Source organism: Aythya ferina (genome assembly GCF_964211825.1).
Source record: "Aythya ferina genome assembly, chromosome: 8".
NCBI lineage: Eukaryota > Metazoa > Chordata > Aves > Anseriformes > Anatidae > Aythya > Aythya ferina.
Genome location: NC_140304.1, coordinates 3,827,684 through 3,840,440, shown reverse-complemented (window position 1 = coordinate 3,840,440; position 12,757 = coordinate 3,827,684). Strand labels below are relative to the sequence as shown.

Here is a 12,757-nt window from a genome sequence, read left to right as displayed (position 1 = left end):
CTACATGTTCAGTACCACTGTTTATTCAAGTAATTCTACTGAAATTAGTAAGAATTAGTCAGGTGAATAAGGATTACAGAGCTAGGCCCTGGGATTATTATGAATCCCCACATAAAATAGTATTGCCATTTAAATTCCTTCATTAGGTTTTCATAACATATGTACACAATAGGATGAAAAAAAAAAGTGTAATGACAATTTATGGAATGCATTCTGTTGCCAGTGAGCTTGTAGTCTGTTTTCTTGAAAGGATTACAACTGTATGTGGCTTTTGCAATTCTAACAGAAATTATACAAAATCTACCAAAGGAAAAACAAAAAAAAAAAAGCCTGTGTTTTAGGTATTGTATGCTATATTTTACATCTGTTTTTTTTTTCAGCTGAGGGAAAAGTACATTTTCAAAAGTGTAGTAAATGGAATATAGATAGATTTGACAGCAAACAAAGTATGCAATGACATGAAGACTAGGCTGTGAAGTTCACAAAGCGTAGTGCTTACACAATCGAGCCTGGCGTTTTGTGAAGTGAATGCACAAGTGTTCTAACACAAATTGGCGGAAAACAGGCAAGTTCAGAAAGTCTAAAACTGGGAGATAAAAACACATGTGCCTGTGTCCAGAAGTAAAAAATATCAGAAGATGAATCATACGCACTTTATGTACTCAAAAGCCTTGGGGTTTGCAGAAATGAGCAAAAGGTGTGTGCATCTTCAATTGGATGACATCTGTACAGAACGCTACTGTAGCTGGTTTGCTGAACACATAGGAAATGCTCCTCCCCTTCGTTCTTAGAACAGCTGTAGTTGGTCAACCTGTGCTGTGGCTGCTCAAAGCCGGATTGCTGGTGGAACGTTACTGTATATACATTTTTCACCTTTTGTTTCTGGAAGTATTAGTTGCACTGTAACATTATAGATTATATATGCATTTTTCTTACTGGGACTTTTTTTTTTCAATAATACTACACTGGTATTGTTGTTTGTCTAAATTAGAATTAAACAATTGCAAGTTGACATCAAAATGGATGACATTTTTAATTTCAAAAATCTTTGTTAGTTTGCTGTGCAGAATGGTCTGCTTCATTAGGAGTAAGTAGGGTACAGAGAACGTTCTTCAGACTTGCTGCTATTTCTGTCCCAGTTTTTGCAGGTAGGGTTTCTGAATCCACAAAACCACCATTGGCTTTACTAAGTGTTTTTTGGCCTAAAGTTGTTCTAGCTAGTGGCCTCTGTGCAAAATTCAGTCTGTGAGTTTTGAGGGTGAAGCACAAAAACACCATCCTTCCTTTGGGACTGATGCTGCATTCTGCAGAACGGCCAAGTGCCTGATACTATGCAGGAAAACATCACTTGGTTTTCTTTCAGAACCCCTGTTAACACAGGGTAGTGTTGTCTTTTATTTCCTTTATCTCTTTGTAAGAGCCTCATACTTTCACGGATGTTTCTGCAATACCCTAAATGGCTTGTTTTTTTCAGTTGCTGTGTGGGGTGAATGTTCTGCTTAGCACACACATTTTATAAACTAGGTTCTTGCTTCCACATCATGTTTCTTAAATTCTGATTTTCACTTGGGAATATTATCCTTTGTAGTCAGTACCGAATACAGTGATTTACTCACAGTATTAAACTGCCATTTTCAGCTTTTCCTCAGTATTGTGTTCCATAGATGGGTTTTGTTTAGCTTGTTTCATTAACTCCTTCAGCTCACAATAGAAACCAAGCTAGACTATGGTGGCTGTGAAGATGATCTGAAAGTATTTTTTTACCCAGATCTAGTTTGGGCCACTTGCTTAAATCAGGGCCAACATGGTCTTTTAAGTGTGGCCTGAGGAAAAAAAAAACAAAAAAGAGCAATTTGCTTTACTTGTTCGCTGGAAGGCCCTACAAGGTGTCAGGATGGAGGACACAATAATAATGATTTTCACATTACCAAATTAAAAACAATTAATCTTTAATTATTTCAGGTAATTTTTCGTAAAGGCCTTGCAGTGGATGAAATGACACTTCATACCTTGAAAGAAGATGGCTATAAAGCAGTTTTTATTGGAATAGGTAAGAATAGTTCATTCCTCATGTGTTTTGTCATCTTGAAATTGAATGACTGTCTAAGAATAAACTGGGACTTGTATCTGTGTTAATAACATGATGTGAGACAGCTTCAATCTGAAGCATTAAGAAAATATGGAATGTGGTGATTTTTTTCTTTAAAAATAGGAAGACAAAGCTAGGGCTTTAATACAGCTATTGAAACAGCCATTTGTTACAATTTGTGTATGTATATGATTGATTTTTTAAGACAAGAAAGTAGCTGAATAGCTTGCTTCTTTTTTTTATTTATTTAAATAGTTCAAAAATAGATGAACTGAAAAATTATTTGTAATTAATTGCCATATTGGCTGAAGTGTGACATCAGGTTCAGTTTTCAATTTCTGTGAACAACTTACTCTACCCATATAATTACTGAGTCTATATGCATGCAAGTCAGTGATACCATGCTTGATTGCTTTTTGTTTCTATATAAAATATGTAGTATCTTCCAGATAAGTTGTAGTGAAATGCAATTATTGGATGGGTTAATAAAATAACCTGACTTTGAGTTATACTAAAACTGGCATCATAGGTCTGTATTCTCTCATACGCTAAAGTCCTGCACCTGCCTGCTATTTGGATTATTACTTCTTTTTAATGTTTGATTAGAATTGTTATCCATTCACAAGTATTTTGAAGTACAGCTGGACCCATCGCTACCATATGATAGGCATGTTGAGCAGGCATCGTCCACAGTTGGTATGAGGCTTAATGTTCTTTATTGATCTAGACGTTGCCTAAGTGAACATAATAGGAAACAAGTTGTCCAACTGTTCCTCCTTCCTATTATTGATTACAGAGATGTAATTCTTAGTACAGCGACAACTGTTGTTTACCATCTGGGTATGCAGTATAATAAGCTTTGAAGGTCTATTCTGTCATCATGTGATTATAGTACAGACCATCATGATTTATATAATCTTAAATTCTCACATTGTTGAAGACCTATGTGGAGGAATTTCTGTTGTGTCATATTTTGATGCAATTGTATGCAAGGCAGTGGACCAGCTTATCTTCTTTATTGTTTTAATCTGTCTTTTAAACTGCTTTCTGGAATCTCACCAATTAGGGATTGATACATAAATAAACATTTGTTTTCTCAGTCTAGCATTTAGGAAATAAATATCATTTTTGGAATATCAGCATGATATCCCCATATTTCTGACTCAGACATCTGAAGTAAATCTTCAGTTAAAGGTTAGCAAAAAAGACCACTGAGCACTTTGCACGTAGGATTGGACTGTTTGTATTGTATATGTGGGTTTATTTTCTGACCCTAATAAAGCTATCCTAATATACATTTCTAATCAAAAATATTTCATATGGACAACATTCTGCCTTACCATACAAACACTAGGCAAAGGGACAGAGCCAGAGCTTTCGTAAACAAGAGAATTTATCTGAAGCATAATTCTCCTGTAAACCATGTGTTCACTGAATGCATTAGGAAACAGAGGTCATAAATGCTAATGAAGGATTATGTGTTCCTACAAAGGTTTTTTTTTTTTTTTTTACTGGTAGCTACCTTGCATTCGTGATGAGGTTGGTCCTTCTTTGTACCCCCATGTCTGCCTGTCATCTCTTTTTCACAGAATTCTGTAGGGCACTTGTCAGTAACATGGCCTTGCATACTGGTAGTGAAAGATGGAGGACAAACGAAGGAGTTACAGATTTCGAATTTCAGATGTATTAATGGAATAGAGCATTTATAAACTCTCAGTAACACCTGTTTTTCCATAATGAGTCCATGCTGTATTTCCTTATTTGCTCTTTGTCTACTGAACAAACATATATTTAGCAAATTGCTACTGTGGACATTATGCTGAATCTTGGAAGTAACATAATTAAAGAATACTACTTACATAAAATAGAAGTGGTTTTTTGTTTGTTTGTTTTTAAGTTAGTTGGAAATTTGTTTCTGAATGAATGCATACCTTGATGGAAAATAAATACGGTAGTTTATGGTTTTCCATAGTAGCGGAGGAGCAAAAAAATGAATGGAAGTATAAAAGAAGATGAAGTCCCAGATGGGAAAAGGAAGTAATATATTTTGAAAGGATTTTTTCATATTAACATGATTTTTGAATTTATCAGTCAGGATTGTGCAATAGTCCAGATGATTATTGAAGACTTGTAAATATAGAGCTATATGAGGGCACATAGAGACTCAAAGAGAACTTGGAAAGCTGTATTAACACAGTTAGATATCAGGAAAAAGCTATCATTCTGAGGGAATGTTGCATGAGATAAGGGAAGTGCATTCCTCAGCTGGATCTGTGGAAAGTAAAGCATGCAGCAGAGGTGACTGAGGCAAATGACCATATTGAGGAGAAATGAATAGCAAAGAATTTCTGTTGGAGCAGAAGTAATAGCTTAAGTTTTACTAGCTATACTTATGTTTCTGTACTGGCAGGAAAAAAAAAAGACAACATCTCTCCAGAACTCTAGTTATGTTGTGTGCATCAAAATCCAAGAAAGTTAGTGAAAAAGAAAAAAGAAGAAAATATTTATTTATTTTTAGTGGAATATCAGCCACCTGACTAGCATGGTTTAAAACTTTGTAGCATATGTTCCTACGAAATGCTTATTTCTTTCTGCTGTTAATGAATGCTGTTTGGAAAGGTATTAAAAGTGTGATGTAGTCGATGTATTTGCTCTTCTTCAGACCTGAAGGGCAAAGAATTCCCAAATTTTCAAAATGATACATAATCAGCCTTTCTCTAAAAAAAAAAAGTAGAAATAAGTAGTAATAAAAAATGATGCTTAGTTCCATGTCTTCGGTTATTGAGGCATTGAGATGGTGTTTATCTTAAGGTGAATGACACACTGCAGCCAGTAAGTCTGGTCACTATTTGAAACTCAGAAAAACACATTGTACTAGATCTGAAGATGAACAGATGGCCAGGGTATGCCACCAACCTTCCGTTGTCTTAGTTTAAGTTACACACTTTACCTCTGCACTATTTTATTTTGCACCATTTTAAATTTTTTAGGCTGTGGTTTCATGTATAACGTGATAGAGACTAATATGGAGTTTGGGTTTACAAGGACAGATGACTAGCTGTGTGGAAAAGCTTTCATAGTTACCTGGTTAATGGTAATGAAGGAGATCAAGACTTAGCAATGGCACAGTGGAAGCCAACACTGAGAACAGAAATGGTAGTAAATATCACAGTTACAGGATTATCTGTTGCCTTATTTAACTTTTCATAGTACTTGCCTTCTGATACTGAAGGAAAGAACTATGAAAAGTTCTTTCTTTTTTTCCTGTTTTTTTTGTTTTTTTTTTTTTTCCTTATCTAAACAGTTTATCTGAAGTGTTTCATACAACTAGTTCTTAGTGCTGTACTGAATAATGCTAAATGTTGATTTCTCAAAGTTCAGTATATTAATTGCCTCTTCTCTGTCTGTCATATGCTCTCATGTCCTCTCAGTTTCTGCTCTACAAAGACATATTTTAGCAACATCTCACAGCAGACATTATCTTGTTTCATATAGAACGTAAGGAGAGTACATAGGACCTAAGGAGAGAGTACAGATTCTTCTGGTTTTCTCTAGCAGTCCTGATCTCAGGTTACAGCTAACATTAAAAGGTTATTAATTATATTACATTAAAGGATGGCCTATGAATCTCAATTTTTTTTTTTTCATCAAAAATTATGATAATAGCACACAATATATTTTCACAAGACAAAAAAGCAGCAAAAACTAAAGAGGAACAATCTGTAAAATAGATTCTAGGAGTCTCTATTGTTTGATTCTTTCTTTTTCATTTAGTTGTGTGCAATTTCTAAACTTTGAGTGTTACTTCAATGAGCAATTAAAAATGCTAATTAAGAATTAGAGATGTAGAATAGAGTCCTTAAAATTGTAATTTTAATACTCATTTCATCTTCCAGTTAGAAGTCTTTTGGTTTTATTTTGTTACTCATAAGCACTGATGAATAGGAATTAAGTATACCAATTGAATGTGGAAAGTTTTCGAAACTACTCATAAAAAACAGGTATTTTCTTTTCCAGATTTGATTGTTTAAATTCAACCTACTCTACCTTGAATCAGCTCAGGTTTTAATAAGAAATCTTTTCTGAAGAATTTTTGATTGAATGGACAAATCAGAAAATTTTGCTTTTTTAAAAAAAATCTCAAATGAGATTACAGCACTGTGTAGAGACTGAGGGCAAGAGCAAAGTTGTGCACTTAAAGTCAGGGTAAACCAATGATGAGGTGAGGAACTTGAGGAGAGAGCACATTGTCCTCGATGACAGAAAAGTAAGGCAGCAAAGGGTATCTTACGGAGAATAGGGTGGCCTGATCACTTTGTGTTACTGTGTCTCTTGATTGATTTCCAGGGTTAAATATTTTAAGATTTTTACAAAAAAAAATCCATGTGTATGTACCTTACTTTGCTATCAGAGCAAATGCGGAAATGCTGGGCTTTTATTACTTCTTGAAGCTTAGCTACATTCTTTGCAAAACAGGGTTCTGTGGTTCTGTCCTTAAAGACTACACAAAGCATTTTGTAAAACCTTTTTGAAAGAGAAAATACAAACCAATTTTTATGCACCTATTTAATTGAATGACAGTGAATGACCTAAATAAAGTGCTTAAGAATGTCTGATGTGACATTCAAACAAATATATAGAAAGACTATTACCGTAAATGTATTCTCTACAGACTTTTACACAAACCTGTATATGTATTCTGTCTCATTTTGTCGTAATTTAGGGGTTTTCTATAACATATATGTTCTCTTTTCATAAAGATCATGTAGAAATATGTCTTCAAATATATATATATATTTTAATTTGGTAAAACACTGAAAAAAAAATTGTAAGCCATCATTCCCAGAAATTACTTAAGTACTTCAGCTGTCTGTAAGCTTATGGACCTTCCTAACTTTCAAATTAATTTCTCATTATAATGCAAAATGCAGCTAGTAATGAGGCTTTCTTGTTTCTTCCTCCATCTTGTGATTTTAAATTGCTGTAAAATTTGTTTTATTGTGTTAGGGCATTCAGAGGTTCTTTTAAATACTGCAGAATTATAGTTTATATGAACGTACGGAGGAAATCCAAGCAGAGACTGTTGCTTGGATGTATAATAAAGAGTATGTCCTTCTTGCAAAGGATTAAGACTATACATTGGAGGGAAAAAAAAAAAAAAAAAAAGAAATCCCCCGTGGAAAGAACCTTTGTGATAATTGCAGTCATTCATAGTTAATTAACATAGCATTCAAACAATAATCTAATTATATTATTTCATTGATTGGAATGAAATTACCCTCCCAGCCCTCTCTCACCCCCCTCACACCCCGCAAAAAAAAAAAAAAAAAAAAAAAAAAAGTCCAAGCATTGATGTACCTTGTTTTTAATAAAAATAAAAATAACAACAACAAAAATCTGTGAGATTGATTTACTGTCTCTTCCCCAAAAAGTAAGTAATCTCCTCATGCCTGTTATTATCTTCTGATTAACTATGCAGTGCCACCTGGTGTGCAGATGGGAAGAATATTACACATCAAGAGCTCTGTTCACACCCACCCACACAGATATAAACCTACGTGGCAAAAAGTGAACAGATGTTCATTTTGCTTGTGCTATAGGAAAAAATTGTGCTTCGTACTCCTGATTCATAAACTAAATTTGGAGGACATGAAATCTGCATATGGGGCCCGTAGGCCCATGGCCAACACAAACATTTATGGAAGAAATATGTTATATTCAAAATTGTTCTCATTTCAGGTTGTGAACAGATTTTTGTTTGTTTGTTTCTCTGATTTTGTTTTACCTTTTATTTCTGAGTCTTCTTTATCTCGTCATTTTTTTCAGTTATCACCTCCAAAGGGAAAAGTTTAAAGGCAGAGTCATTTGAAACTATATCCAGGATTTATTTGTTGATTGGTTGTATTTCAAAATTGTTTTTTGTTTCATGGCAAGTAAGATGACCCCTAAAATTATGCTTTTAGGCCTCTTTGTAAAGACCTGTTTGGATCAGCAGTAACGTAGCAAGTCATGTAAAATATAATGCATCTTGGTTAAAGATGGAACTGCAGTACAAAGCATTGCACAGCCTTAGTGTTCTAGGATCTTCAGTTCTATTATTAGAGGGTTATTTTCTGTTATTTTTTATTATTTTATAATGTCACCAGTATTTTGACACTTCACAGATGATACTGTTTTTACCGCAAGAAAGCATATAAAGCATATAAAACACAATAAGCAGAAGAAAAAAGTATGTTGGAGGCTGTGCAGGAAAGAATGCTGTAGTTAGAAACATAATCAGCTAGATACTCAAAATGACTGTGTGTGTAGCTTAGTTTCTGGGTTGTTTTTATTGTCACTTGTAGACAACTATTGTCACTGTCTCAGAATCTTGCAACAACAGCACTTTTCACTCAGCATTTAAATGGTGAGAAAGTGGCTTTACAGGCCTCAGTATGCTTATGCAGTAAAAGATAATAAAGGCTGCATAACTGGGGAGGACACTTGGAATTATGCTTCGTTGTGACTAAAACAAATATTCAAATCTATTTAGTTGCAAAAAGCTTTGAGACTGGTAATGCACATAAGAATGAAGTCATGAAGATGAGTTCCAAAGTCAAAGAGAGTACTTTGAGCAATTTGAAGAGTAACAGTGACAAAGATAGCTATGGTGGGATTTGGACAAAGCCAATTCCAAATATTTCACTATTGCCACACAGTAAGAGAGAGAATAAATTCTCTCTCTCTCTCTATATATATATATATATTAAAAAACAGTGTTATTTTTGTTCGTTTGTTTGTTTGTTTTTAATAAAGATCATGAGAAGGCTAGTGGTGCAGTATAGTGCAGAACAGAATCAAAACTGCACGTTGAACTACAACAGCATGAAACAAAGTCCTGAGAAAGAAGGTCCACAAAGGTCTGTGCAGTCAAGTATAGGACATCTTTATAGTCCACCTCTTGCAGAGCCTTAACTTGTGTCTCACAGCTTGGGGAATTAATGCACCCCTCTCTAATGCCACATTTCCTAGTGTTTTTTCATGTCTCATGGGAAGAGCATTATAAGCAAATTGCACCATAAATCAATTCTGATGCAAAGAGTGTTAGTCCTCAGTATTCATGTTAATCTCATCTAATGCATCTCTTTAATCTAAAAATATTGTTATTACAAATATAAAAGGAATAGAGTTATATTAGAAAAGGAAATCTGTGAAGGAACCTGTTCTTACATGCTTATAGCAGATGTTTGAACTTGCTTCTATTCCCAGTGCAGCATCTTTCCTGGAGACCAGTGATGTACATACATCCAAGAATTTTTATGCTTGAGGCATCCTTTTCTACTATTGGCATTTGTAGTAATCTGTTCTTCCATTTCTGTGGTCTTTAGTGCTGCTCTGGTTATTGGTGGAACGTTCGTAATACACATTGGAAGCAGTAAGCAGTTGAAGGCTTTTAGGGCTCAGATGCACAAAACAGCTTATTTATTATTAATAATCTTAGGAAACTTTCAAAAAAATATACTAATAATCTGCCCTTGGGCATCCTTAATTTATTCACTTGCAAATTACACAGATTTTCATGCTCTTATTTACTTATCTTTCCTACCAAAAAACTACTTAGCATAACAATCTCTGCTGCACATGTTTTACAAAACTCTCTCCTGTCTCCTTCTAATATGTTGGACCGTTTCCCTGAAGAAATGCTCATCTAAATATAATGACAAAATCAATTTGGTACCTATTGTTTTGAGTAGTTAACTTTTTTAATATATGAGAAGATTAATTACTCTAAGATTATGTAGTGTTTTGGGGGGAATTTAGTCAAGCAGCTATTTTAAAGCATTTTGATGTTTGAGAAACATGTAAGAAAGGAAAATATTGAAGAAAATTGTGATGTTAGATATTGCAGTTTTGTATTCTTGATGTTACACCTTTTGGTGCTCTACACATAAAAAAAGAGTTTTGCTCACATGCTTGTTATTTCCAAAAGTACATTCCACGTGAGCCACACAATTACTTCTATTGTTTAGATATACAAGTATTAGTTATGCTGCCATCTTTTTGCTTCTGCATGCTTCTTCCAGACAAAGAATTACAACCAATCAGACAAGGAATTAACAGCCAAAATAAAGTCCAGATATCAATTGGTACATAACCCTTTAGTTCAATTCTCTTTCTTTGTAAGGAGTATGTGTATCGTCCAATACAAATTTAATGCAATCACACACTTTTCAAAAAGGTTTTCTACATTGTACCGTATGAGGACTGATACAATAGAAAATTTAAACAATGGGTTTAGAAATTCTTTACTTTCCATCACTTTGCTTAGACTAGTTAAATCCTGGGCTTGTTGCATTTATTTTAAGATTGTACAGAAGTAGGTTGTATATAAAAATCTCACTTGTTCAGTGCCAATTATTGGTGAGAAAATGACAAGCACTTTTAGATGTTAATGAATAAAGTTTTAAGCAATCTTCTTAAGCAATATTGTACACAATAATGCCTCAAATAAAATCTTTCTGAATTCACATTCCCTTCACTGCCCACTCAACAAGTGATCTATCTGCTTGTTGGATTGAATTGACAAGCTACGGCAAAACCTGAATTTGTGAGGTGGATTTGTAGTGTTTGTTGATGGACTTTTAGAGTTTGCTGTGGGAAACGTTCTTCCTCTGCCAGTTGGTTCCCAGGAATCCACTGCTGGGCCAGGAAAGGCACACCATTTCCATCTGACCTGGTTATTGCCTTATGCTTCTCACTCATCTGCTTCTCTTGCCATCCTCACTTGGTAGTCAACCCTTTGTTGACACAGGATGAGATTGGTATAATTAAGGGCAGCTATCTTGTTTCAGGGGAGTCTCCTGACACCTGGGTGTTCCTGAAGATGGTTTTGGTCCTTCATATAACTTGGGGAATGCTCTAGTGATCCTTTTAGTCTGGGTGGGATTCATAGTTCAGGGCCTCCTGTAACCTGCCAGCCTTACTTGCTGTCAGTTTGTGCCTGAGGGAATCCATCAATCCTTCCAGCTCAACATATTAATCGAAAAGCTTTCCTATTCCATTAGTACATGTATTTTCTTATCCAATGGTGTTTCAGTGTCCCTACCATGAAATAGCTCCTGCCACTGCGGGAAAGGATGTCTATTGCCTTCCAGCATTGTGTATCAGTGATCTCTTTAGTTTTAACAGGATGGTAGTTTTTAATGGCAACCAATGTCTGGAAAACAAACAAAAAACATTTTGGATGTTCACTGTAGTAAGTAATCTTAAGTGAAGCTATGTAAATATTTTTGTTGCAGTCTTTTGAATTTTGAGTGGATAGATATTGTCCAAGATTTTTAACCACTTGCCATGATCTTGATACTTGAAAAGTGATCTTTACTATTCTGATCTCTGCTTTTCAGAGATGCTAGTCATGTAATTGTTTCCACTGTGAAATTAAAAGACAATGTGTTAATGTATATGTTAATAATGAATATTAATATTATGTATATAACTAGAGTAGTGCCTATAAGTATTATAATAAGTATATTTTAAGAGTTACCTGGCAAGTATTTTATGAGAAAAAAGTTTAACATATACAAATATTCCTCTGGGTTTGTGTAGCACAGTGGGGTATTCTGTAGGCTTGAGACCAAATTTGACATTCCTTGTGCATGAGTCATACATATATTCCTCTGTGCACATATTGTAGTATCAAGCCCTACTCAAAATTTGGCTCTTTATTGGAATAAGAGTGATGTCATAAGGTGTGGAGTTTATACACTAATTAAGATTCACTGTTTGTACTGTTACTGCTTTCACTGTGTTAATGTTAAATTTGCTGTAAATTATACTTATAAAACAATGTTTACAAGATTAGAAGGCAGAAATAAGCATAGTAAGTATTCAGAGTGTTTAGATAATGGTAATACAAATTACATGTTTATCTAACAAAGGAAAATATTTTCCAAACATTGTCCTTGACGGTGTTTTCATTCACAGGAAATCCTTTGGCTATTGTTCATTCGTTTGTGCTAAAAATATAACAAGCTGAACATGAACCATTAGAGAATGTGAAAATGCATTTCAACAGTTAGTATGATGGCTCAACATTCCCTCTAATGATCTTTGGTGATTATTTTCATAGGAAGAAAAAAAATAATGAGAACTTAGAGAGCAACAGGTTTCAGTGAATTCATCTTTAACGTTAATACTGCAATTATGCTGAAATTACCAGTTACTTAGAATGTAGGAACTTTCAGAGCATTACAACATTTCTAAGAATTGTCAAAGCTTTGCATTTGTTATTGTTTAATTGATGTAATGGAAAACAGTATAATTCATTGCAAATTTCTTAAAGTTTTCTTGTTAGGAATAATTCATTGTTGCTTTGTGACTAATGGTAAGAGATGGTTGTTTACTTGAGCATGATGTGTATTTTTAAATAATTCTAACCATTTAGTAGATAGTAAAATTTAAGAACCTGGTTGTTGTTTAAGTTTAAATGACATCATTAACCATTATCAAAAACAATTTCCCAATAGTACAGTATTCCTAGCTTTTTTCTCAAATTACTGAATTTTTTGAATGTGAACAGAGCATATCTTCTAAAAGAAAAAGTTTTGATTTTATAGTTTATATATTGTTTATCAGTTAGACATTGTGAATCATTACAATTTATTATTTCAATTTACAATTGACTTAGGC

At 34.1% G+C, this 12,757-nt stretch overlaps 1 protein-coding gene across 3 annotated transcripts in view; it reads left to right on the top strand.

Moving 5' to 3' along the window:
• Positions 1-12,757, top strand: part of DPYD (dihydropyrimidine dehydrogenase) — a 355,040-nt gene that overhangs the window by 128,503 nt on the left and 213,780 nt on the right. For all 3 annotated transcript variants that reach the window (XM_084526956.1, XM_084526955.1, XM_084526957.1), the window contains one exon: positions 1,963-2,050. In XM_084526956.1, coding sequence (XP_084383082.1) covers positions 1,963-2,050 — 88 coding nt within the window. The remainder of the gene's footprint in view (positions 1-1,962; positions 2,051-12,757) is intronic.